Source organism: Terrapene carolina, unplaced genomic scaffold, assembly GCF_002925995.2.
Source record: "Terrapene carolina triunguis isolate 2854851 unplaced genomic scaffold, T_m_triunguis-2.0 Scaffold58, whole genome shotgun sequence".
Classification (NCBI taxonomy): Eukaryota; Metazoa; Chordata; order Testudines; family Emydidae; genus Terrapene; species Terrapene triunguis.
Window position 1 is genome coordinate 44,943,490 of NW_020664409.1, and position 27,467 is coordinate 44,970,956.

At 39.7% G+C, this 27,467-nt stretch overlaps 1 protein-coding gene across 1 annotated transcript in view; it reads left to right on the forward strand.

Moving 5' to 3' along the window:
* Positions 1–27,467, forward strand: part of SNTG1 (syntrophin gamma 1) — a 245,729-nt gene that overhangs the window by 179,144 nt on the left and 39,118 nt on the right. The window contains exons 14-15 of the mRNA XM_026659517.1: positions 16,358–16,510; positions 23,627–23,719. Coding sequence (XP_026515302.1) covers positions 16,358–16,510; positions 23,627–23,719 — 246 coding nt within the window. The remainder of the gene's footprint in view (positions 1–16,357; positions 16,511–23,626; positions 23,720–27,467) is intronic.

A 27,467-nucleotide genomic window follows, 5' to 3' on the forward strand; every position in this document is an offset into this window, starting at 1 on the left:
CTGAATGGCAGAAGCTAGGCTTCCAGGAAGAGAAAATTCAGTGCTGTTAAGTCACCTTTCTTCTTGCCTGGCTCCTGAGGCCAGCTGGGGTTTAAAACAGCTCTCTGTCCATGTTAGAATAGTTCTGCACCCACTCTAATGTATGCCAACTGGAACAATCCCTTAGGAATCATTTGGCTGGCTAAGGAGCAACAGACTGCAGGCTGATCTGGCCATACCCCTCTCACTTCCTGGCCGGCCTCACAACACCATCTATATGCAGGGGGAAGGAGTAGGTGGTATAGTATGTGCCATGCTGGCTGTGTATCACCAGAGGATTCCCCTAGGAGCGGGGGTTTCTCTAAGGGCAACTTTTAACTTTTCTTTATGCCACTGAAACAATGCCAAGGGAACTTAATTTGGGCTGATAGCCTTGCCCAGTTATTGCCTCAGATTTTTTCAACTACTGCATAATAATACAGGAATTAGAGCTAAAATTAAACGGGTGGGTGGGTGGTGGAGAAGAAAAGAGGGAGAGAAAATCTTCATTATATATTTACTACTTCATTAATATTTAATTACTGCTGTGTTATCTGCAAGCCTGGGCTAGCTATTGAAGTCTGAAACTGAGCCAGAGTAGATTCTTTAGGTGAAATATTTGTGAAAAAACAGTAAAATCACCTTACTCTTCCATTAATCCCCACTTTTTTCCCCCAGTCCTGCACAGTGTGTACCATGGATTTTGCCTCTGTTATGTCTAAATATAAAAACATTAAAAATTATGCAGTTTCAACTTCACATTACCAAGGGCACAGAGAGGATCTCTGTAGAGCTTGGAGGTTATTCAGGATTTCTGTCAGCATCATAAATCTTGCTTGTTTTTAGCAGTGCATGCTTCTAGACACACTCCATGGATATAACTGAAATAGATGCAGCTAAGAAAAATGACTTAGTTACATTGTCTATTCTCACGTCCAAACCCCTTCCCTTCTATAGTACATTGCGTACTTCTTTTGTCATTAATTTGTTTTCCTTAAGAAATGAGTTTGTGTGAGGGGGAAGGAATGTCAGGCATGAATGCAGTGCTCGTGCTGGAATTTTTAAAGGCTTTAGCCTAAGTTGTCTTGCTTGGCTTTCAACATAGAGAAAATCTCCTTCCTTCTGTGACAGAAGAGGGACTCAGCCGCCCTCTCAGCACTATATATCACCCTTCCATAAACTGCAAAGGAGAGAAATGGATGGCCTGGGAGAAAAAACCCCTCCAACCGCACAGTCTGTTACCTGTACTACAGACCACTCCCCCACACTACACCTTTTTGTGGTTACAGAAGCAGCTGAATCCAGGGGGTTCTAACACAACTATTCTTCTCAGGAGCCAAGGAAAGTTACCCTGGTCTTCCATGGATACCTGGGGATCTGTCAAGTTTATGAGCAAGTTGTGTGGCCCTTTCCATAGGGAAAGAAGCCTTTTGCATATCATTTGATGGGATGATACGCAGGAATTTCCACAAACAGAGATTTATTTTCCCTTGGATGGAAAACAAAAATCTTACCTACTCCATAATTTACACATGGAAATGGGGGGGGGGGATAGGCTTCTTCATTCATTTAATATATGGGAGGTAAGTCCCTTCATCTTGACATCCATAAAGAACTGCAAAATGGAGGGTTAATTAGATACATATTGGAATGATCATGAAAGTTAATCAGCACAAACAATGTAAAGGGAAAACCTAAAGGAATTCTAAGATTCGAACGAGAGGCAAGATGAGAGAAGAAGGAAGTCTCCATAGACCAGTGCTCTATTAAAGGGGAAAAAGAGAGTAGATTGCTTGTCATGATCAAATATAATAATCAGTGTCATTATCTTTCTATACATCTGTGCCCTTATATTGGTATAGAGAATCATAGAAATGTAGGGCTGGCAGGGACCTCAAGAGGTCATCTAATCCATCCCTTGCGTGTTGAGGGGGGACCCAAGTATACCTAGACTATCCCTGGCAGATGTTTGTCTAACCTATTCTTAAAAACCTCCAGTGACAGGGATTCCACAACCTCCCTTGGTAACCTATTCCAGTGTTTAACTATCCTTACAGTTAGAAAGTTTTTCTTAATATCTAAACTAAATCTCCCTTGCTGTGGATTAAGCCAATCACTACTTGTCCTACCTTCAGTGAACATGGAGAACAATTGACCGCCATCCTCTTTAAACAGCCCTTAGCATATTTGAAGAGTTATCAAGTCCCTCCTCATTCTTCCTTTCTCAAGACTAAACGTGCCCAGTTTTTTAACCTTTCCGCATAGGTCATGTTATCTAAACTTATCATTTTTGTTGCTCTCCTCTGGACTATCTCCAATTTGTTCACATCTTTCCTAAAATGTGGCACCCAGATGGAGCTACTATAAGGTGGGTGCATAACTGGTTGGAAAACCATTCCCAGAGAGTAGTTATCAGTGGTTCATAGTCAAGCTGGAAGGGCATATTGAATGGGGTCCCACAGGGATCAGTTCTGGGTCCAGATCTGTTCAATATCTTCATCAGTAATTGAAATAATGGCTTAGAGAGTACACTTACAAAATTTGCATATGATACCAAGCTGGGAGGGGTTGGAAGTGCTCTGGAGGATAGGATCAAAATTCAAAATGATCTAGACAAACTGGAGAAATGGTCTGAAGAAAATAGGTTGAAATTCAATAAAGACAAATGCAAAGTACTCCACTTAAGAAAGAACAATCAGTTGCACACATACAAAATGGAAAATGACTACGTAGGAAGGAGCACTGCAGAAAGTGATCTGTGGGTCATAGTGGATCACAAGCTAAAATGAGTCAACAGTGTAACACTGTTGCAAAAAAAGCAAACGTCATTCTGAAATGTATTAGCAGGAATGTTGTAAGCAAGACATGAGAAGTAATTCTTCCACTCTACTCCATGATGAATAGATCTCAACTGGAGTTTGTTTGTTTTTTTCCAGTTCTGGGCGCCACGTTTCAGGAAAAAGGTGAACAGATTGGAGAAAGTCCAGAGAAGAGCAACAAAAATGATTAAAGGTCTAGAAAACATGACCTATGAAGGAAGATTGAAAAAATGGGTTTGTTTAGTCTGGAGAAGAGAAGAGTGAGAGGGGACATAACAGTTTTCAAGTATATAAAAGACTGTTACAAGGAGGAAGGGGAAATTGTTCTCAATCTCTGAGGATAGAACAAGAAGCAATGGGCTTAAATTGCAGCAAGGGCAGTTTAGGTTGGACTTTAGGAAAAACTTCCTAACTGTCAGGGTAGTTAAGCACTGGAATAAATTGCTTAGGAAGGTTGTGGAATATCCATCATTGGAGGTCTTTAAGAGCAGGTTAGACAAACACCTGTCAGGGATGGTCTAGATCATACTTATCCCTGCCATGAGTGCAGGGGAGTAGACTAGATGACCTGTCAAGGTCCCTTCCACTCCTACAATTCTATGATTCTGTGATTCTATGTCTACTACTTCCTCCTATCCACTAGGCTGGTAACCCTATAAAAGAAGGAAATTAGATTGGATGATAGGACTTCACCCATTCTCAATGAGTTGTTTAAAATAATTGCTAATGCTTCTGAGATTGTTTCAGCTTAAGTACCCTAGGGCAAATTTCATTAGACCCTGCTGACTTTAATACATCTAATTTATCTAAATGTTCTTTAACCTTGTCTTTGCCTAATCTGTCTTGTGTTCCTTCCCTATTGTTGTTAATATTATGTTTATAGCCACTCTAAATATTTAAACCAACCATATTTTTTCTAAATATATTCTATGGATTTTGACGGTCATGACAATTTTTAGGAAAAAGTTCCTTAACTGTCACAGACTTATTTTATTATTTTCTCCAGGCCACTTAACATCTTTGACCTTCAGATTTCTCATAGGTGGCACTATTCCTATTTTAACCAATCTTACAGCAATGTTGAGAGATTTAATCAAATAATGTTTATAAAGCAGTTTTAACACCACAAAGGGAACTACTGCAGAACTATAAATACCACTGATTTACACAAATATGTAAACCTTATTTTTTTCATGAACTGTGTCCCACTCTGGAGTTGTCACAGGAGAACAAATCATTTATCAAATAGGTTGAATCTGAACCAGGTTATTTTATGCTTCAGAGGAGGCACAACAAAAATCTTTTACACCATGATTCGTTAAAAGCACTTGCTCATGCTTAACTTTAAGCACAAGCTTATGTTCATTCCTGTTAAGAACATGCGTAAAATGCTTTGCTCAGTAGAGATGGAGGATTGTTAAGTACTCTTTCAACAGGAGTCTTGATGCACCTAGCAAATGGTACATCGATCAGGGATAGAGGTTTGTCTTGTAGGATTTCTGAGAGAAAATCATGGAAAATATATGCTAAAATGTCAGATGTATTTTGGAGTTGCCAAATTGTCTTTTATTCACACTGGCTTTCCAAATTATAGAAATTTTCAGTTTATCTCAGGGAAGGGACAACTTTTATGCTTTGGGAATTAGAGCTGCTAGAGCCCAATGCTTTGATCCCTTGTGTCTCTACCAGTTGTTTCTGAACTCATGTTTTCTATTACCCATGGAGCTCAGGGTGCAGCTTTGCAGCCCCTAAGGAATTTTTTTTTTGCTGTAACTAAAATCAGTCCTCGCACTCACTTGAACACAAAAGTCCCAAAATGTCAAACGCAATGAATAACTTTTGAAAATCCACAAATGTCTTGACTTCCATGACAGCTGTGACAAAGATACAGCCTTATTCATTTCACCTAAGCATGGATAGTAATTTGACAGTCTTTCCTCCCCAGTGTCTGAGGATTTATTTATTTGCCAGTATTACCAAAATCATGTATTTGAAAATGCACATTTAAAGCCTCTCACTTTAACTTATTTGACTGATATTTTTATAGCAGGAAATTCTACATCTCAGTGATCATATCAGACTTACCTAGCTACGTCTCTCTTCGAATGAGTTGTCCCTTAAAAATGTTTTCAGTGTGTTAGGCTAAAAAACTTCAATCACTGGCATATACATCGTTTTTTAGCTTTGAGTGCTATATTAGCATTTTTCTCCTGATATATGCTGGCAACTTTCTCCACTAAATATCCCTTCTATAATTCCAAGGCACACCAATGACACAATGGGAGAACCTATTCTAAATTTGTCCCAGGTCATCTTTAGTTCTCCCCTCATTTTTTCCCAACTCCGACTACAGCTCTAATGAACTAGCAAACTGGTTGTGATTAGAGACATTTACCACCACAAGTTTCTCGTTTAGGCCAGGACATTGATTTTCCTCATGTGGGGAAGTTTAGTTTCTTCCTTATCACATACAAACATATAGAGTGGTACAAGTAGTAGAAGATGTGAACTACCTGATCCTACAAAATATGCACCGCTATTACAATACTTAATATTAGAGGAGAATATTGAATAATATATTCAAAGTACTATATAAACTTCAACTAACTAATCCTTATAATACCAAGAGGTATGTAGTTATTATAATCCTCTTTTTTCTCTGTAGAAAATATACCTAATTAAGTTAGGCGACTATCAAATGCAGCTTCCATTGACTTCAATTAAAATATGTGGCCCATTAATTCTAATTTCAAGTTTTTAGAATAAAATCATTATTTCAAAAGTTTATGTGAATATTTCATCAAGGCAATAGTATACATCGAAATAAATATGAACTCTGTGCTAAGTCTTCTAAATACCCTGAAAAATCTGCATCACTTTATAAAGACTATTCATACTAAAGGATTTCAATTTGGCATATTAGATTTTAACATGCAATACAGATGTCATATAGTAGGTCCAAACTGCATCATTTATCAAACAAATTCCAGTTAAATTAGAATGAGTTGTTCATTATGACAATGAAGGGGGGAGGGATAGCTCAGTGGTTTGAGCATTGGTTCAATCCTTGAGGGGGCCACTTAGGGATCTGGGGCAAAATCAGTACTTGGTCCTGCTAGTGAAGGCAGGGGGCTGGACTCGATGACCTTTCGGGGTCCCTTCCAGTTCTATGAGATAGGTATATCTCCATGAAATACCTAGAAGAGTAATATTGAGCCCCATTAAAAGGATATTAAGTCAATATAAATATATGTGGCTCCAAAAATTATTCTAGGGCTGGAAGAAAAAAAAAAAGCCATAGAGTGAAAGATGTAAGAGTTCAATCTGCTTAGTCTATCAAAAAGAAGATCAAGAAGTGTCTTGATTATGATATATAAGTACATTATGAAGAAAATATCAGGTACCAAAGGGCTGTTTAGTGAAAAGTGTAATAGGAAACAATGGCTGGAAGTAAAAGCAAGACTGATTCCAATTAGAAATAAGACACACATTTAAAAGTGAGGGGATTAACTGGATTCTCCATCTCTTGAAGTCTTCAGATTAAGACCAGATGCCTTTCTGGAAAATATGGTTTACTCAAACACAAGTTATTGGACTCAGTATAGGAGTGACTGGATTAAATTCTATGACCTGTATTATATAGGAAGTCAGACTAGATGATCTAATGTTCACTTCTGGTGTTAAAATGTGTGAATATTATTTTCCCAAACATAGATCTAGACTTTCCCAACTGCTACACTGAGGCAGGTTTGCCCTGCACTGGTGGTTTTGTCCAAGATAAAGATGCAGCATTTAGAGTGTCTCAAAATCTTAACAAGACAAAGAATGGAAGATGGTAGGATGGGATGTTTTCAGTGATGGGAGCAGAGCAAGAAGACTCTGTCTTTTGTGTGTGGTGCTCTGCCAACAACTAGCCAATTCTGGCTTCCTTTACACGCAGCAGGATTAACCAAGAGAAACCCTTAGACCAAGACAGGAGTTGCCACAGCACCACTACAGAGGTAGGCCCATTTTCTCAGCCCAGACCTACAATGAGTATCCAGCTAATATTAGCCTGTGTAAATATAATATGTGTTGAGGTTTTGAGATAAAAGGCACTACATAATTAAACATTTTGTTATTTAGACCATTTTTTTTCTTTTTAATCTAGTGTGGTATAATCTTTTAGGCAGGTTATGCAAATTAGATTAAAATATTATATCCAGGATAGTCAAAATTGCCTTTATTTCCTAAAGTTAGTTTTTACCACCATAAAAGACTGCACTTTCAATCATGAGTAAATCCCTTCTGTAGTCTGATCACCTCCTCTCTAGTTCCTGGGTGTCAAATCACAGATGTTTTGAGACCTACCGTAAAAATGCTATTTTATTTGGCATGAAGCAGTAGTTGTAGTCTGATGGCAAATTAGCTCTGAAATGAAATAGGGGATGAGTATGTCCACACAGGCAAGGTGTCAGGATGGTGAACAGCTGGAGTTTATGCAAGGTATTATTCATACCAGTACAGTTATTTCCTAACTATAGTCCTAATCAGCTCCAACCTGAAGGCACAGAAGGCTCATTTCATATTTCAGACTCTCACTTCCCAACTATCCCTGTGTGTATGACTCACTAAATGCAATTCTTTTCATTTTTATCTTGAGTGCTCTAATGCTGCATTCTTTACTCAAATTAAACTCCTAGTTAGAACAGCCGCCTCTGACCTTAACTTTGTCAGCACAGAATAATTACTCTTGGTGGTAAAAAATAACTCATTTTACAGTATATTTTTATTATATAAATAGATATGAGAAAAAGGGAGAAATACAGGAAACAGTTGTGCATTCAGATAACATGACGGACCAGTGCAAACAAAAATACACTACAGATAGATATAATCAGAAGACTGGATTCTTCGTATACTATTTGACAATCAGCATAGTTTGCTGTGGACCAATATGGTCTCAAGAAATAACTTTAAACAGCCTCAAGGCTACTTAAAATATTACTAGCTGTGAATACTGCCAAAGGAATATTCAGGCAGGGAGGAATCACTGGCCGCAGCTCTTGGGCCGAGGGATGAAAAAGCAAGGATGAAGAGCTGGCTATACAAGTTGTGTACATTTGAAAGAGTCCCCAATGCAAAGAAAATTCTCAGCTAGCCACTTCAGCTGCCTTTAGTCTGATTTTATGCTGCCAGACAATCTAGTCAAGCCAACGATCCAACCCTGGGAGGCTGAATTAATTGATAGGTCCAGTAACAGAAACCAAAGTCTTGTTTACTTTAGTTAATTTTCATGTTCTGTAGAGCAATGGACTCTAGTAATTAGTCATTTCTGCTCCTGCATGCCTCAGCGTCTCCTCTCCCCACCTCCTCAACTCCTGCTCTTGTCCCTTCTCCTGCTGCTATCCCCCTGGATTCTTGTGTCACTTCCCTGGGCTCCCGCTACTTAGTCTGCCATGTTTTCCTTTCTCCATGGTTCCTGACTTAACCCCAGTTTGCTCCTATCCTCCCCTTTCCCTCTACTCCTTCCTACATTCCCCCCCGAGAAACCCACACAGTCATTTGTCCCCTTATCTTCCTGCCCCTATCCCTACTCCAACCTTCTGGCTCCTGCTAACTCCCCTGTCCCCTGAACTCTTGTTCCTATCCCCCAACACATGCCCTGCATCTCTCCCACCCCATTCCTCAGCACTCTGCATTCAAGACAGGCTGCCTCATCCTTCTTTCCATGTTATCTTGTCCTCATCAGGGAGAGCACTGAGAGAACAGGAGAAACCATTCTCCTTATTCTCAGTACCTGGCAACACAGCAGCCCCCAGAAGACAGGAGGAGTAATGGCAGGGAAAGTTCTGCTTGGCAACTGCAACCCTGAGATGGAGCAAACTGTCGCCCTGTGGGGATGGAGCATGCTTAGTGTACACTCTTCGGAGAATTTAGCTGTCAAGTCTCTACTGAACGCATGTGAACTACCATTTTGAAAAAAGCAATTAACTTGGCCAAATTATGACAGATTTTTATGGGTATGGCAAAAGGCACATCCCTGACATCAGTCCCACCATTACCACCCACCATCTCTGAATTTGAAGTTTGTGCTGCAAAGCGTGGAAACACCAGAGCTTGTCAACAACACAGTTGTACAAAGTTCTTTAATATGGGCAAAACAATGTAGTTTTTTGTAACCTTGTTCTCAGAATTGAATAAACTGTTTTAGCTGACACTTAATAAGAACATTCAGCCTGAAGCAGACACCTTTCATGGAAAATATCAGCTCAAACAGTTAAAGTTTGGTAAAGTTATAAGCAACTCTAAACAGGGTCTTATAAAGGAAAGCGTCAGGCAACCTTAACTTTGGACGTCACTATTTTCTCCCCTATACTAATATGTAATATTCAAAGGCCTGATCCTGCAGCATGCTGACCTTCATTGGCAGCTCAGCAACTCCAAGGTAATGTTCAGCATGTTGCATCTCACTGCACCAATCATCTGTACCAAGGCTTTTCTCAGATTTCCATTTGGTGAAAACCGCCATTAGTGCTTCTTTGCAATGTTAGAAAAATTATATAATCTCAGCATATACAAACACACACAGCTCAGCATGTCTCTCAGCAAATAAATATCAGAGGCTCTTTTCACCAAACAGAAATCTGAGAAAAGTATCAGTACAGGGAGCAGATACTGGGTGAATATATGTGTGTGTACATGTTCATTATGTTATGCCTTCTCTTCCCTATTATTTATTAATAAGAATGTTTTATGAAACAATATCTTTGTTACTCTGAAGTGAATCTGCTCTTGCTGTTTGTAAGTGCTATCAAAATCATCTCCATAGCAACTAATTGTGATGCCAGGGAAGAATGTTCTTAAAAAGAGTAATACAAAAGGGAGCATGTGAACCTCTTAGAAAGTGGAGTTCTCTATTCATGCAGATATACCCAGCAGCTAAATGTGAGCGAAGATTAATATCTAAAATAATAGTAAACCTGGGCACAGAGTGTGAAGAACTAATTAATATTCAGTTACTAAATAAATGATGACTGGAGGTGCAAAATGCCTGCTAAATTGTTTTTTTAACTTCTCTTTACACCTAATGTGCTCTACAATTAATGCTTACATTTGTATAGTGCTTTTTATTTTTAAAGGACATAGACAAGTATTGGGCCCAATTACTGTGTCTGGTAAGCCCCCTTTGCATTTCTGCTGCAAAGAGGTCATTGAGCTGGCTTTACCAGTGAACAGAGGATCTCACCAACTTTTTCCCATCTACATAGTATAAAATGTTGATATGATAAAATCATTTCCATTAATGTGAAAGTGGTAGCTGAACTGAATATATATTTAAAAACTGAAATTAAAGTCACCTGATACCAAAGAGTCTGTTTTGCCCAATAACTCTCCTTGGAACAGATTGTGAACGCCTTACTCATGATGATGAGTGTTGCCACCAATGAGACTGCAAAAATGGCTCACCAGCATGAGGAAGGGATTCCGTCTAGCCCAAGATGATCCATGTGAGTTAGGCACACTTTCGTCACCCAGTCTTGGAAGCTGTTGCTGAGTAGGTACGGTTAGGTTCTGAGCACCTTCAACTCCCATTGACTGCAGTGGAAGCTTAGGCCATTCACATAGTGGATGATTGGCCCCAAGAAGAGATTACTTACTAGTGTTTACCAGCTACATTTTAAGTAAAATAAAAGGTAGTGAGCACTTCAAAAAAGGAGCAGTGTTTAGCTGGAGAGCATGGAGTTTTTAGAGAAAATAGACTTTCTGGAGAGAGATGAAGATAATGCCACTATCTGATGATTGTGAAGTATTCCACTTTAACTTGATCTTTTCAAGTTAATGAACCATGCTAGTTTCCCTTGGAGAAATTTATTGTTCTTACTTAATAGGTACATCATTATTAACTTGGCAAACAGGAGTCACCCCTCCTGACAGCAGGGATGCTGGATTACACAGCATGTGGACATGAGCCAAAGACCTTCCTGACAGTTAGTTTTGCTGCAAGGCTGTTTCTTTGGACTTTTTGTGGTTATAAATAAATAAATGGATAGATAAAATGACCTTTTTTGAGTGGAGAGTCAGGAGACTGGTACAACTTTCCCTTCTTGTGACAATTCTTTCCCAGAGAATTTGTTTTTAATTGTGGTCCCAGGGAAATACTACAATTAAATCATTATTTGTCTCATACAGCACATATGAAGTCATCACAAAGTTCAATAAAGGCCACCGCAGACTAATAAGTGATAATAAAAGAACAAGATTATGATAATCACTAAGCAAGTGTCTGAGTGCATTATAGTTATACTGAAGTGAAACATCTTATCAACAAAACAACTTCCATGAGACGAAAAGTTAGTTAATAAGGGTGGTGTCTTAGTCCAACTCAGAGTACAAGACTCCAGACATTTTTATCTCATATTTGCAGCATCCTTTAGAGGTTTTGTCATGCTTTGTGGGGGACGGCATACTACCCTGAACTAATAACTTTTTTGGGACAGGTGCATAGCATTTTTGTTAAAAAAAAAATTTACACACACATTGGTCAGTCCATTGACCTGCTTATCCATTATTTAACAGAAAGTACAATTAGCTGCATAGGTACAGGTTTGGAGTGTTGCACACTGATGCACAGGTGAAAAAGTAATGGAAAGGGCAGGGACTACAAGGGAACTCAATCCTGCATTGAGGAGTGCTGCTCAGCTGCCAGATAACTTTTGCCTAGCAGAAGGAAAATGGCCTAAGGAATAGATATAGCTCAGAGTCTTGTTAGCAGGATGAGGCGCACTCTTTGGAAAACTGTGCACATTTACATGTTCATTTTGTCATGCCCCTTGCTGAATAGATCCATTGACTTATATGAGTGTGGCCATGAAACCCGGATGTGTTAAATCCAACCTTGTGAAGATAGGCACTATTCGCCTGTCCCTCTGTATGCTATTCTGTGCTTAATTTGGGGGGGAGGGGTTGCCTGGGCTCAGTCCCAGCACTGCTAGGCTTGGTAGTTCATAGCCCTGGCACATCTGTGCTTGTTAAGCCAGTTATGAACGTTTTAAAAAATCCTTATTTTCTGCTCTGAAATGTGTGTGTTTTTTTTAAATTCTCAACACAGTTGTATCCATCAGGGCCATAACCAGGGTGGGGTGAGCAGGGCAGCCGCCGAAGGTGCAAAGCTGGGGGAGCAGGGGTGGAAAAGTGGGATGGGCGAATAAAATGGTAGGGGGTACAGCTCTGCAGCAGGACTGGGACCTCATGGGTCCCATTACCATTCCATGCCGTTCTTACTTCTGCACTGCTGTTGGCGGCAGCGCTGCCTCAGAGCTAGGTGCCTGGCCAGCAACCACCACTCTCCAGCCACCCAGCTGTGAAGGCAGCACTGCCATGAGAAGCAGCATAGAAGTAAGGGTGGCATGGTATTGCCACCACCCACAGCAGTACAAAAGTAAGGGTAGCAGGTATGGTAATGGGACCCGTGGATCCCGGTCCCACTGCAGGGCTCTGCCTCCTACCATTTCTTTTTTCGTCCATCCCATTTTTCAGCCTCCCTCCCCTTGCTTTGCGCCCTGGGTGGCTGAAATTCACCCTGCCGTGGTTACTGTCCTGGTACAATATGTGATGTAAACATCTAACACTAATACGCTTTCAAATAAACTTGTTATGACTGAATGTGCAGCGGTATTACTGTCATTGGACAAGAGTTACAGGAGTGTTTTCAATAGTTAATATGTTCTTATTTATTAGTAAGGCTACGATTTAGTCACGACGATTACAGCAGTCACGGATTCCGTGAATTTACCGGACCTTTGTGACTTCTTCAGCTTCAGCTGTTCGCAGCTGAAGCCAGGGCTGGAGCTGTGGCTATGCTCCCCACATAGCCCTGCAATGGGGACCACAGCCGGGGCTGTGTGCTTCTGCCCCCTGGTGAGGGCAGCTCCTGCCCCGCGGCTTGCGACGGGGGCCGCAGCCGGGACCGTGGGCTCCTGCACCATGGTGGGGGCCGCAGCCTGGGCCAGGCGCTCCTGCCCCGCGGTGGGGGCTGCAGCCTGGGCTGTGCACCTCTGTCACGCAACTTGTATGGTTATTTTTAGTAAAAGTCATGGACAGGTCACGGGCTCCGTGAAATTTTGTTTGTTGCCCGTGACGTGTCCGTGACTTTTACTAAAAATAACTGTGACAAAATCTTAGCCTTATTTATCAGTGTTCTAAATATGATGGTGATAGATTCAATTCCATGTACCTTCTAAGTTGTTAGTAGTGTGTGCACATTTTGGGATAATGTTTATTTTTGGTACTTTTCTACTATCCAAGTATAAAAGTGTTATGATTTGTCCCTCTAACCCAGGGGTGTCCAATCTGGGGATTGGGGGACACTTATGGCCCTTGGGCTCTAACTTCTGGCCTTTGAGGTAGCTGTTAAGAAAATTGGTATTTGATTATTATTGAAAAATGAGATTGCTAAGTGGTGCTCTACAAGTTTTTAAATTGGAATGTTTTCACTATGGAGAGAAGCATAGGGGTTGTCACCTCGCCAGTAGTCTCCTACTACTTCCCTGCAGTTCCAGGAGCAGTTCTAGTGTGAGCTTAGGGCGGTCTTGAGTAGCTGCTGTCCCTTCCCTGGTTCAGCTGTTGTACAACTTGCTTGGTGTCTGACTGTTCCATCAAAGGGAAAGGAGGGAAGTAGTTCAGGCTGCTCCCATTGCCTGCTTACCTACCCATCAGTGAGAGCCCAGAGACAGCAGGATAGTTCAACTGGCTCTGTGTGAACCTGGCTAAGGATGACATCCCTCCCTCCCTCAGTCATGTAGAGCAACACAGTACAGGAGAAAAAGAGAAACTGAGGACCAACAAAGAGATTCTTTCCCTCAGCCCCAGTGCAGGCTAGAACACTATAGGGTGCTGCTCTAACTTGTCTCTGTTGGCTGTGGTCCCTGAAGGATCAGACAGCAGTTGAGGATAGCCAGAGTGCACAGCATTCCAGCCAATCCCCTTCCCTCACCCCCCGTACCAGAGGCTAGAGGAAGCCAGCTATGTCAGCTCTACACCCTCTTGGGAGAACCTCCAGGCCAGGGGACATCCCACAAAGGGACTGACTGGTGGGCTTCTCACGTTTTACACTGCCTGAATGGTGCAAAAGCAAAGGAGCGGGAAAGTGATTCTGTCCCAAAGTAATAATTGATCTTTTTTTCACATGTTGTGTTCAGTTCTCAGGCTCTAACCATATATTACCATAATAATTTGGGTAGATAATCCATTTTACAAGTCCTACATAAATATGTCAATTCAGGTGAATGTTATTCCATGAGAAGTTTGAAACATCCTAAATAGTCTAGTATGTGGAAGATCTATGTATAGTTTGTAAATGTGCATGCACGAATGTTGTATTTTGTACATTGTATTTTCACACTGTGCTCTCTTACATGCAGAGAACCAGATCCTATGCTGATGTAAGTCATCATGACTCCATTGTCTTTTAAAGATCTATGCTGATTTACACCAGTTGAGGATCTGAGCCTCCGAGAATGTATGCAGTTCACAACTGCCATCACATTTCCATGGTATCTGAGTACCTACTCCCTGTGTGGTTGTAGTTCAAATGTCTGTGTTTATGGGCCTGATCCATTGCTATCTGATGTAAATGGAAAGACTCCTTGTGACTTCAGTAGGTTTTGAATCACACACTAAGTCACTCTCTAATAGCTGGTGTACAGTGGGTACAGACACTAATGAACTGTAGCTAACTGAGACTTCCCTTTAATTCAGCTGGTGGAGGAAGAGCTCTGTCTAAGCTCGAAAGCTTGTCTCTCCCACCAACCGAAGTTGGTCCAATATAAGATATGACCACTCGCCTTGAGAGCCAAAAGCATTTATTTTTATCCCTGATGCCATATGTGCTCAGTTTAGGTGGTGACCTTGTTGACTGTCATTTGTGACAATGAATTTGTTGCACTGTGATCCTTCTGAGTGCTTCTTTTCTTGTTTTCACAAGTGTGTTTGTGTGAACTGTGTGCCAGAATTTTAACCCACAATGTTCCTGTTTTTCAAAGTGCTGTTTAAAAAATTCATTGATAAATTTTTTTAACGGTGGATTTCATTGCAAATTTCTCAGTTATAAATCCTGTCAACTATTTAATGCTATATTTTTCTACAGTCTGATATCAAATGTCTGTCTTGGTAGTCTATGTAATCTGCTCTCCCTGGATCTTAAATTATGGACAAACAATTCTAAAGAGAGCAATTCTGCTATTGGGATGAACAAAAATCTCTTCTGGCTGGCTGTAACAGTGTATACCTTTTAATACTGGATTTAGTAAACTAGCACAAATATGGACTCTTTCCTGGTGGTCTCAGTAGAGAGGCCAAGGACAGAATTACTATTTACACTGAAGTATTCTCTCGCTCCATTGGTGGGGTACAGTGGGTGTAAGGGTACGGACTCACCCCTGCGGCACCCCCTACTGGTTGCTTCGGGGAATCAGCTCGTCCAGTGTCTGGAGCGCCCTCTACAGGCCAGTGATCCACCTTGTCCCTCGCACTAGCCCCCGTGTCCCTCCCAGGACCCCGGTGCCCCTTGCTCTGGGTTCTGCCCCCTGGCAGTACCCCACAGATCTGGGTCTCCCCTCCCTGGGGAACCCCCACCCACTATCCCCACCTTGCCTCAGTACTAGGCCACTGCCAGTCACCAACTAGCCCCCGCTCCCTGGGGCAGACTGCAGTATAGGCCACTCATCATCGACAAGGTTGGGTTTGGACCTGCTGCCTTGGCCTAGCCCTGGGCTGCCCTCTGCAACCCCCAGTACCCCTTGGCCTTCTCCTAGGCCGCAGCCTGGGGCTTTCCAGGCTGGAGCTCCCCAGCTCCTCAGCCTTTCCCCAGCCCTGCTCCACTCAGGTACCCTACCTCTAGATCCCTGCAGCCAGGCCCTTCTCTCTCTGAAGGCAGAGAGAGACTCTGGCCTGAGCTCCTGGCTCCCTGCCTTTATAGGGCCTGCTGAGGCTGTTTGGGGCGTGGCCCCAGCTGCAGCCACTTCCCCTAATCAGCTCAGCCTTCATGCTGCCTGCTCCCTAGGCTAACTCAGGCCCTTCCAGGCAGGAGCAGGTGTCCACCCTGCTACAGTGGTGTACATTGGTGGGGTTGGCAGAGTAGTTTAAAGAGTCACATCTTACTTTGTGCTTGACCTCTTCTGTGGATAAATAGAAGACATATTTTATAGATGCTTCATTACTAAAAAAGAAAAAATCTATTGTACCCTTTATGAGAAATGGCTTGTTAAGATGTTGAAAGTTATGCTTGTGGTTTTCTGTAAATCCTAGTACAGTATGTTGATAAAATGCACAGCTCTCAACATAACATCTTGTTTCAAATTCCTTCAGATGTCAACATTTAGGCCCAAGCCTTCCTTTGCAATTCCTGAACTTTCACCTACTAATGCAGTATGTATAAAGTTAGCAATGCCCAACTATAATGTTAAATTTGAGGCATAGATATTTACAGTAAGAAATATTAATTATGTATGCCAGATTATATAACTTCAGGTTTTCATCAGGACAGTGATCTGTTGGATCGTCGGAAACACTGTTTCGGTGTCCAATCTGAATCTGGAGAGGACCTCTACTTTTCCGTGGAGTTAGAGTGTGACCTAACCCTATGGGAAAAAGCCTTCCAAACAGCAACTTTTTTAGAAGTTGAACGAATTCAGGTGAGACAGTTGCCATAATGCCTGTGTTTTGGAACATTAATAAAGTGTTTGTCAGGGATGGAAATTAATAAGAAAAAAAGCCAAATGAGATGGAAACATCTAACCTTCTAATGGATTACCATGTTGTTATTATTGTAACTATACAGTGTCCTAGTTGTTCCTGGTGTTTTGATTATATGTCTATCTACCGTTTCTCTATATTACTCAAATGTAAGTACAAGAAGACACTGTCACCTTTCCCATGGAGTTTGTAATCAAAGGCTCATAGGACATTCTTACCCACCTCAAATTTCTGCCTTTAATTACCATGGATAGGTAACTCAATAAATAATGACAAAAGGCAATGAGCAAAGTAGGGACAGAAGGAAAACAGGAGAGAGAGTCTTTAAACAGTGGGGAGGTAACACAGCTGTTTGGACAGCATTGTTGTACAATCAGGTGATATAAAGGACCCAATTCTGACCTCACTTACAAGGATTAAACTCTCATTGTAGTTAATAGGTGTTGCACCAATGTGAGGGCAAAAGTGAGCCTAACACTTTTGTTTTGTTTTCTTCATACATTTTTTGTTTGTTGCAATTTCTTTTTAATTATCAGATGCCAGAGTGGGGAGTATGTGATACCAGAGTAGAGATTAGTAGTGGACTATTCTATAGCTATGATTCTAGATCAGGCTGGGTAATATTTGATGCCCAATCAGCATTTTATTGTGAAATTAAGATGACCAATAGTGCATTATAGTTGTGTTAAAATATAAAAAAATGTTCCAAGTCCTTTCTGATTCACCCATTCCTAGCTGTAATGTTGATATCGCAATCAGAAAAACATCTTTCTGGACACATCTGCAAAGATGTTGCCATGATTATGGCCAGCTGCACCCATAAAAAAATCATATTTGCATATCAGTAGAATATTTGGGCATCTAAGTGTTAGATGCCGCCCCTATTTGGTATATATACATACTGATTTGTGCTCCAAGACAAGTTTCTATGTAACTTCATTTGTATACATCATTTGTGCCCTCATTTGAACATCTGGCACTTATTGTTTAAACAAAATGTTAAATGTTTATATGTGGTAACACCCTCCTGATCTCAAAACCATCAGAGCTGAGATGAAATAAGGTTAGTTTATAAAACTGGTAGAAGTGCTGTCACTTTTCATGCATATAGCTATTTCCGTTAATCTCAGAAATGCCAATTTTTAACTTAAAAATGTTACTTTTTCTGTTACATTTTAGAGGAATAGTTTGAACTTTCATTACTGTGCTGGAAAATGTAGATGCAGTTTCACTCTTTTAAAAAAACAAAACAAAAACAAATAATCTTCTAATTCAGAAATACTCATGATACCTCTTACTTCTCATATCATTACCTGAGGCACTGTTTGTAACTGCACTACAGGGCATTCCACAAAAGAAAATATAACAAAACATCTATAATAACCATCAGCATTCAAGTTACTTCAATTTTGTCTCTTCTTATATGGGTACCTGCTGTGCCACTTCTGATTTTTGGCTCTACTTCTTAGATTTTATACTTCAAATGTATTCAATATGCTCCAGTGTCCTCAATAATACCTCTTCTAACAGTCTAATTCCCACATTTCCCCACTGTGATCAGCATATCTTGTCTTTATTGAGCTGAAAATATTTTTTATGTGCCAAGGCTGCAGTTTGGCTATAGCAAATGTGAGAAACTGAACTATCAACAGTAAAATATTTTATCATTTGTGAAATTGACTGAAACCCAAAATTGACAGAATCAGTTTCATCTTTTGTATGTACACTTTTAGTGTTATATGTGAACTTTTTCCTACATCCCGATAAGGGGGGGAAAGGGGATGGGTAAGATGCCAATTCCATTACTTGAATTACATTTAGTTTGCTCTAGTTTTCTTTCAGTAGTTTGTGACTTAATCCTTCCTCCCACAAGTTTGTTGCACATTTATCATCAAACACATACAAGATTTTCAGTGTTAGTTGAGAAGTGGCATGATTGGCCTCTACAAAGTGCCAATGAGTCTCATCATTCTGTGACAAGAAAAGAGCTACGTTCAAATCAAAATGGGGTCTCATGGATGGGTGATCAGAAAATTATAAATGGGCACTCTCAAATAATAATTATACTGATATTTAAAGTCAAGCCTCTATGCAGTCGCATACACAAGCAAATGGGTAACTGCATTCAGTGTCTTATTTGCATATACAATTCACTTTGAATGCAAACCCAGGTATATGCAGATATTTCTGCACATGAGCCATCCATATTTTTTACATTTTAATTAAATTTAGGATTTTGTTAATTTTTCATTTTAAAAATATCATCCAAATGTAGGCTGGACTCTACTATAGTCACACATATATTGGCACAATTTCTCTGCTGGTATAAATGAACATAGCTCCATAGAAGTAAATGGAGCTGTGCCAATTTACAACAGCAAATAATACAGTCCATAGAGTTTATTACAAATAGAGTTATTTAAAAATATACCCGATTAAGACCACAATTCAGCAAGGTCCTTAAGCACTTGCCACACTTCTAGCATGTGAGAAATACCACTAAAGACAATGGGACTACTCGTGAGCCCCAGATAGGTACCTTGCTGAAATGTGACCTAAGTTCATAGCTTCTGCAGCTTCTAACATACAAGTAAAGAACAAACTTCCTTTAGGAAAAATTAAGATTTCAGGAAGACAAATAAGCAATAAAGTTGATAGCAGTTTTCCATTAACATGTCATGCAATTTATAATACTGTAGAGGTGCCTTTGTAGAGTATGTTATAGTTAATTAGTTTTCTATAGAGCAATAAGGAACATCCATGCATATAATTATATATTTAAAGAAAAAACAGAAGTCACATAGATAGTGGGGGGGGGAGGAGGAAATCCTTTTCCCTGTTGTCTTATAGCATTTTTTTAAAGTGTGAGAAAAACCCAAGACATCTGCAACATTTATAGTAGTGTTCAAATTAACTGAAATCAACTGAATGCGGCTGACAGTCTCTCTTGAAGTCCCTACTAGTTTATGTTGAATGTTTCGTTCCTTGCTTTATGGGCTTCCTTTATGTGCTTTCTTACTATCGTTCTTGTTTTTATGATAGCTGTTCACTCCAGAAGATGAGTATTGTGTAGCCTGCCTTGTGATTACATTTTAAAGTTTGCCCCCATGGAAGTTTTGTGCTTGAAAAGTTGAGTTTTAAAGTCTGAATTGATTCTTGAACCTATAACCCAAGTGTTTTCAGGTTCTCCAAGCTTCAGAAATAGCTTACAATAAGCTCACAGCACATCACGCCTTCCATAATTTAAACACCTCCTTGGAACTGTAGTGTGAACTGAGGGCGTAGGGTCTGAAGAACATAATGCTTTGGGCTGTCATCTTCTGGAGCTGAGCTCCTGAATTATTCATTGACTCAGCTTAAGATTCCATACTGTGGGAGTGCACTGGGACTGAGAGAGGAAATATTTTGTGGCTGTTTATGTGGGATACATTTTTTACAAGGTTTCATGTTTTTGTGTAGGAAACCAATAATCAATGTGAAATCATTCCAAGGTTTGTTATAGCTTTTAGTACATCTTTAAGGTTTGTCTTAAAGCTGTAATAACTTCGGCATTCTCCATGCACCTGGGTAGTGTTCTTCATTTTATTCTCTCCAAGTTCATGAAGGAGGAGCTGAATTAAAGACAGCAGAGAAATTCAATATAAGACATCCAGAATAAATAGAGTTAACTAGTTTACCTTTATCCTATAGTGCATATTCCAAACTCACTGCAACAATTCAATAATAATGAATTATTACTTAGGATTATTATTTGTATTACTACGGTGCCTGTGAGCCCTAGTTATCCTGGATCAGGACCACATTGTGATCGCTGCTGTACAAACACAGAACAAAAGAGGGCTCCTGTCCCAAAGAGCTTAAAGTCTCATTTGGTCAAAGGCCATTATAATTTTTACCCTTTTTTTTACTCTGCTAATTGTGTTTTAGATACCTCTGCAAGATTTCGAGGAGTAAAAATGATGAGCGGAAACCTTAGTCTGAAGTGATAGATTGAGGCTGATCTTCCATATAGGTGGAGTTGCTGATTATGCTGTGGGAATAGGAGGTCAGCTCAGTTAGAGCAGACTCTTATTCCCAATCTGAGATATTGTCTCTTTGACAAATTTTAGTCCTCAGTGTAGTTTTCATGTTTACTTAAGGTAGCTGGAGCGATGCAGATAAAGCAGTTGTTGTGTTATACATGTTGTAGTGAGTTGATAATAGAACTCTGCAGCTACCAATTTTTGCTTTGCGTGCAAAACCTGAGGGATTTTCAATATTTGGGAATTCATAAATCTCATCTAGTGTGAAATGTGTTACTTTACAAATGTGAACCCATTTTTTCTCTCAATGGGATGAAACATTGCCAAAGCTAAAATCATCTTTTTCCCCCCTTTGTTTGACCCAGGGGGAAAAGTTTTAATGTTTATAATATAATAGCATTTTTACAATACATTTGCAGTGAAAACTGCCTCTCACTTCTGCAAACACAACAAATAAAATATGAAGGTAAACCTACAAAATGAAACCCTGATTTTTTTAATAAAAGTGGGAGTTTTCTAACATAGCATTAGTTAACCTTTTTAATGAATGGGATCACATCAAAATAAATTGCAGTTCACATTTTTCATGGTTGAATGGCTGAAGTGTGTGTGTACAACTTCTCCCTACTGGAATGAACTAGACTGTTCCATCATTTCTCTCACTCTGTCTAGAGGCTGGCATAAAAATTTCATATCTGCCCTAATGACAACTAATGGAGATGTTACTTTAGTTTAGGTGCTAGAGGTCTGCATATTTGAAGCTGAAAGACTTGAATTATGTGATGTGCTTGTAGAAGTTATCTAACAGCTATGGTATGTGCCTTGATGCAGCCGTCACCATATTCCATCCTGGAGAGAAAAGTAGTGCACCTATATATCAGCCAGCATATTAACTAAACAAGATGCAATTATTTCAGTTCCACAAAATATACTTATCTTAAAGTTTTCAAAAAGTCAGTGTTCAAATCCTAGAATAGTATATCAAGTAATAAATGTTTCCTGCAATTTAAGAAGCAGGTGTTCACGGTTCATCTTTTTAGAGCAGAATAACTTTTCCACAAAGAAGATGTAGTTTGTGGTCGTTGTATTCAGGGGGCTGCCCATTTAAGTGTGTTTCAAAAAGTAAAGCCATCCCGTTTGTAGCTGTAAATAAATAAGAGTGTGTGTGTGTGTATTTGTGTCTGTGTGTGTGTGTTTGTTTATTTAGGGTGCCCCTTATATGGTGCAATGTTAATGTCGAAATAACACTTCGTTCATGTGAATCAATGGCATTTACAGTAACAAAAATGTCAAAAAGTTGTGATATGAATATCTGCAATGCATATTTTCCACAACCATCAAATACCCTAGCTCTTGACTTTTATTGTGTTTGTACTACGAAAATTACTCTGTGTTTGTCATTGTCAGGTTTCCTGCTATATAACATATTTCAGTGCAAATTGTTTAAAGATGCAGTAATACACCAGGACACATATAACCACTAAAATATTAAAGGTAAGATTTTCAAAAACACTCAGCGTCAGCCTAACTCTGTTCCTACTGAAGTAAATGATAAAACTCCCATTGTCTTCAGAGTTAGGCCAACACTGATCACTTTTGAAAATTCTATCCTAAGTTTCTGTATTTAAAGAGACAATAAGGTCAACATTTCCAAACCAGGGTTTCTCAAAGTAAACCCTTAAATCCATATTCAGGCACTAATTAAACATGGCCTTGCTTTTGGAAGCTCTGAACACCACAACTCCCATGCTTTTACATTTTGGGACAAAAGTCTTAGAATTGTTAAAAAACTCATGACAGAATAATAAAGATGTTCCAATTAACTTCAGTGGGGCCAGGAATTCACCTATGGTGTCCACACCTGGGGTAGCTCTGAAGCCAGCACCATGAGAAAAATAAGATAGTGTTTTTGGTGGGGTGTTTCTTGATAAAGATAAATGTTAATAAATGCTATTTATTTATTATTCATTGATAGTCACAGTTCCACAGAAATAAGTATCTTCATAAAGACAATACAACAATAACCAACTTATGTCAATATTAATAATTAATATTCAGTCCTGTGACACAGTGTGCACATTGTATTAACATCCATGAACTGGATGAAAATGAAAAATCCTGCAATCTGTGCTCTTGCTTAGGGTCTTCAGCTCAAAGATATTGGGGAATTTACTTGTCTCTGACTTTAATCTGAAAAGTAAAATTCCCATAAACATTCCCCTTGTGATGCAGCTATGTGAAACATGGTCTTTTAAAGCACTTTGGTGCATCAGATTTTGACATAATTAAATATTTTTGACAAGGAAAACCAGAATTTGTGTTGAACAATGCAAGCTTGCCATTACAAACCTGAAGCATGCTTTGAAGTAGAGAGCTCAGTTTGATCAAGAAAATGTCACTAATTGATTTCTTATGTCGTATATCAAAATGTCATGTTCTTAAAAAAAGAAACCGAAGAATGAATGCCATTTAAAATGTCAAGGTTTTCCCATAGAAGCTTATGGTTAGAGCTACATATTGTCTGTTAGTCGACACTGAAAGTTCTCTTTTGATTGCATCAATTATTTTTCACCATATTGTACCACTGAGATTGAGCAGATAACAAAAAAGCAAACAGTATCTCAAACTGAATTTCTTTGCAAACACAGTTATTTATTCTAAATCTGGATATAAGAAGGTATAGTGATGGTACTCTGTTTTATCTTCTTAAATCATTAAAAAAATCTAGCTATAAAATGAGACTTTCTTTTTATCAGTTGCTACAGTAATCCATTACAATTATGATGGTTGTTGTTTTTTTTTTTAAATGAAATGAAAGGCTCTTTCTATTGTATTGGCACAATTTCCTCTCTGGTGTAAATCCACTAATTTGAACTACATCAGGGATGAAATTGACCTAATACATATACACAATCCTTTCTCTGACAATAATTTTGAGATGTGTGCATTGGAGCAAACAAAGAGAACTTACTGGAGCTAACAGACAAGTGCAGTGCTACTTAGTATAGTAACTGTGTTTTCTGATTTTTGCAGTGCAAGACATATGCCTGTGTTTTGGAGAGTCATCTTATGGGGCTTACCATTGACTTTGGCATGGGCTTTGTATGTTTTGATGCTGCCACAAAGGTAAAGGTCTGAGACCTGCATCCAATATGGTATTAATATTCTTCTTCCAAGTATTATGTTTTGAGATGGAGAGTTAAGCCATCCTTGAAATGTGTTCTTTTAGTATTTTGGTAGGCCATCATATGTCAAATCCCTTGTACTTTATTGTAATCCTGGGGGGTTGTTTCTGAATGATATGGGATGTTGCAATCTGTAATGCAGTTGTTACAGAGAAGCCAGTGTCAACCCTGGTCAAGTGTCAAATCCTCATACTATAATTTAACAGGAGAGCCCAAATGGATTCAGGTTGATGTCATTCTCCTGGTGTTGCCTGGTTTCCATCAAATTTTAAAGAGAAATCATCCTGTAGGAATCCATAGTGGCACAGGAATTCCTCAAAGAGAACCCATCATTCCCCATCTCCCATTGCACTAGTAGAAAGTATGATTATTATTGCAATTTCAAATATGTATTATTTCATATTTACATGTGTAGTGTTTGTAATTTTATAATGCAAAAAGTCATCACTCAAATATCTTGATCAAAGTGTACCTCTTCTGGCTTTCCCATCAGGATAACACAGGTACATCAGCCACCTAGAAAGGAGCAGACAGCAGCCATTGGATTCAGCCACTGTCTGTATGCCTTGTAATATTCCCACGCAGCCTTAAAAAAAATCTACTCACTCAGTCACCTGAGGCGAGTAATTTGTTTTGACAGACAAGCTGTTACATTATCATCAGTTTTCACATTATGATTATTATTGGCCTGATCCAAAGCCCATTGAAGTCAGTCGGAGTCTTTGGACTGACTTCAGTGCACTTTGGATCAAGTTCTCATAGAGCTGCACAAAATACTATGAGTATCTTTCCTTGACTGTTTCCTTGAATTAAGGAATGAATGTACTTTTGTGTTCACTTTCCATGCACATTAAACCAGTTGAGTTTTGCTCACATGGATCCTCACAAAAAATGTTAAGACTCCGAGATAATGAGTTTTAAACGTGCTTTGTATGAGCATTTGTACATTTTGTTCGTAATTGCTTTGTGGGTTTGGGAGTGTGAGGGAAGGAGGTAGGTGAGAGGAGTAGAGAGAGAATCAGAGGGGAATAATGAGCTCCAAAACAATAGCCCTAGGAACAATAAGGAGAGGCTGGATGAGGCAAAGAGTGGTCCTGCAACAGTAGCCACTGCAATCCGTTTCCTCCTTGACCAGTGTTTTGACAGGAATGTGGGGATATAGTTTGGTGGGGAATTTTAAAGCCAAGCACATGTCCATATCCAAGTGTGGCACTGTAAATTATATGTGAACCTGTGTCCCTCCCAACCCCAACCCCGCCATTGGGCCACATGCAAAGGAAGAAAGGAAAGCACAGACTAGGAAGTAAGAGTCACTAGGCAAAGTGTTAACTCCTCACATAGTGTCTGGGAATGGGGGCAGAAGTAGCAAAGGAAGAGTGAGGGCCCAAAGCAGGAAGGTGATGGAAAGGCTCTTCCTGCTCTCTATAAGTGTGGCCAAGGTGAATTGATTTGCATATCTCTGAGTGGCAGTTGTCAGTGCGCCTGAGCCAGATGGTGGAAAGAATAGGCCCAGAAAAAGGGCCAGCAGGCCTGGACAGGTGTTGGCAGGTGGAACTGCCACACAACCTGCTTGATTTTCTAACCTTGACTGAAGCTGGGATGTATATGGCTGCAGGTTCACTTGCTAGCCCTGCTATTATTCAGAGATCTTCAGCTTATGCAGTCCCAAAGCTGCAGTGCTAGGGCCCAAGCCGATATCATGACCATAAAGCATATAAGATTGCTAGGTGCAGCCAAAAGACAGGGTGCCACTACCTTTGCTGCTACAACTATGAACAGACACACACACATTTTGTAACAATGGCTGGGGGAGAATGACAGAAAATTGCCAACTAGTAAATGTAGTGCTCTTGGTGTATTGGGTCTGGATGAAACACTGCTTAACACCAGAAGGAGACCAGTATCCTAAGAAATTTTCCATGCCCTGGCATGTGACCTAGGCAGTTAAATGAGTTAGACAATAATCTGACAGTACCCTTCACAACTAGAACTGCAAATATACAGAAAATGTCTTTACGTGAATGTAGTGAGAAAATATTGGCTGTAACCTCTGCACCCAGAAAATTCATTTTACAGGAGCCAAATTATTCTAGGAAGAATCCCTTGAGAAAGGCCTGAGTGGATGAGAGAGTGAGATTTCTGAAATTCCATAATTCTATTTATCTGCGCCTTCTCCCTAAATTATTGAGAGATTTAGAGTTCCAGAACTTCCACCTGATAAGAGAGATGTTCATCCAATCAGAGAACACAAAGAATATCATGTAGCTTGTGTGACTCATCTCCAGCTAGCTGATACAAGCTCAGATACACCAAGGGAACTGTTCCCAATATATCCATAGGATTAAAGATGGTGTTGAATCTCATTAAAAATGTGTCAAGTGAATTTGAATAATGAATAATCACAATCACAATCTATTCACAGACATTTCCCAGGCTGAAAAGAGGCTAAATTTCATGAGTTGAGTGCCTGCTCAGCTTTTAATTATTATGGTGAGAGCAGGTGACTGAGTTTTGAGCCAGTGTTTATAATTTTTCAGGATAATTTTGCAAAGATGATTTAATTAAACTATTATATCTCTGCCTAGTGATAAAATTCATTTTGCTGGAGGGTTCAAATGAGCTTTGGCTAGGCAGGAAGGATGCAGATGGAAACAATGCAAAGCAGAGATTAGTATTCAGGACAGCAATGTGAATGAAACTAAACTAAAAAAACCCTGTCCTATAAAAATGTAAATTGTAATTTTTTTAAATTAGGATTTTTACAAAATTCCTTGTACTGCTCCAACTGCCATTAGACATGTTCATTAATGAACAATGCAGTGAGGAAAAATACTTTTTTCAATATATTTTTATTTTATTTTGGCACAAGGATATTAATAATTGAAACAATACTTGACTTTTGTTCATTTTTAATTAAAAGATTATTTCAGAAAGAAATTAAATTCAATGTCAGACAAGAGTTATGAGAACCTTTCACAAGAGAACCTATCACAGACACTTGAGTTCATTTGGGAGTTTCACTACTAGCCAAAAATGCAGATATGTACCTATATAAATGCACCTGTTGGCATATGCTTGACCCAGTTTTGCTTCCACCAACATGTATATACAAGTCATTTGATTCTGTTTTCACCAAGCAGCCCCAGGCTCACATCCCTTTGTCATTTTCATTTTCATTCCCCCTCTCCCTCCCAGAGTATTGCATCTTCTTGGATGTGGATTGGCATGCAAACCCCTTTCATATGTTCATAGACTTTAGGGCCAGAAGGGACCATTAAAACATCTAGTCTGACCTGTATATCATAGGCCATTACATTTCATCATTTTAGCACTGTACTGAGCCCCCTTCTACTGTCTTTAGGGGCAGCTGCCAATCCTTCTCTCCCTTTCAGAGTATTTCAAGGGTGGGTACCTGGATAGCCCACTCTTCTACCTGCCACATCTTCAGAAGAGATGGCTCCCTCCATCCCTCCTTCGTTTGCAGCATCAGAACCCAGAAGGGCTCCAAGGGACAGCCTGCTTCAGCTCCCCTAGTTAAAATTCCAGCACTTTCCACTAGAATATTTCATCTGATCTTCTCTGGTTTCCACTAATCCCTTGTGGTTTCCACTGCAGAATCAATAGGACTATTGTTGTGTTCTGAAACATAATTCTTGGAACCAATAAAAAGCAGTCGAAAATTTGAACTG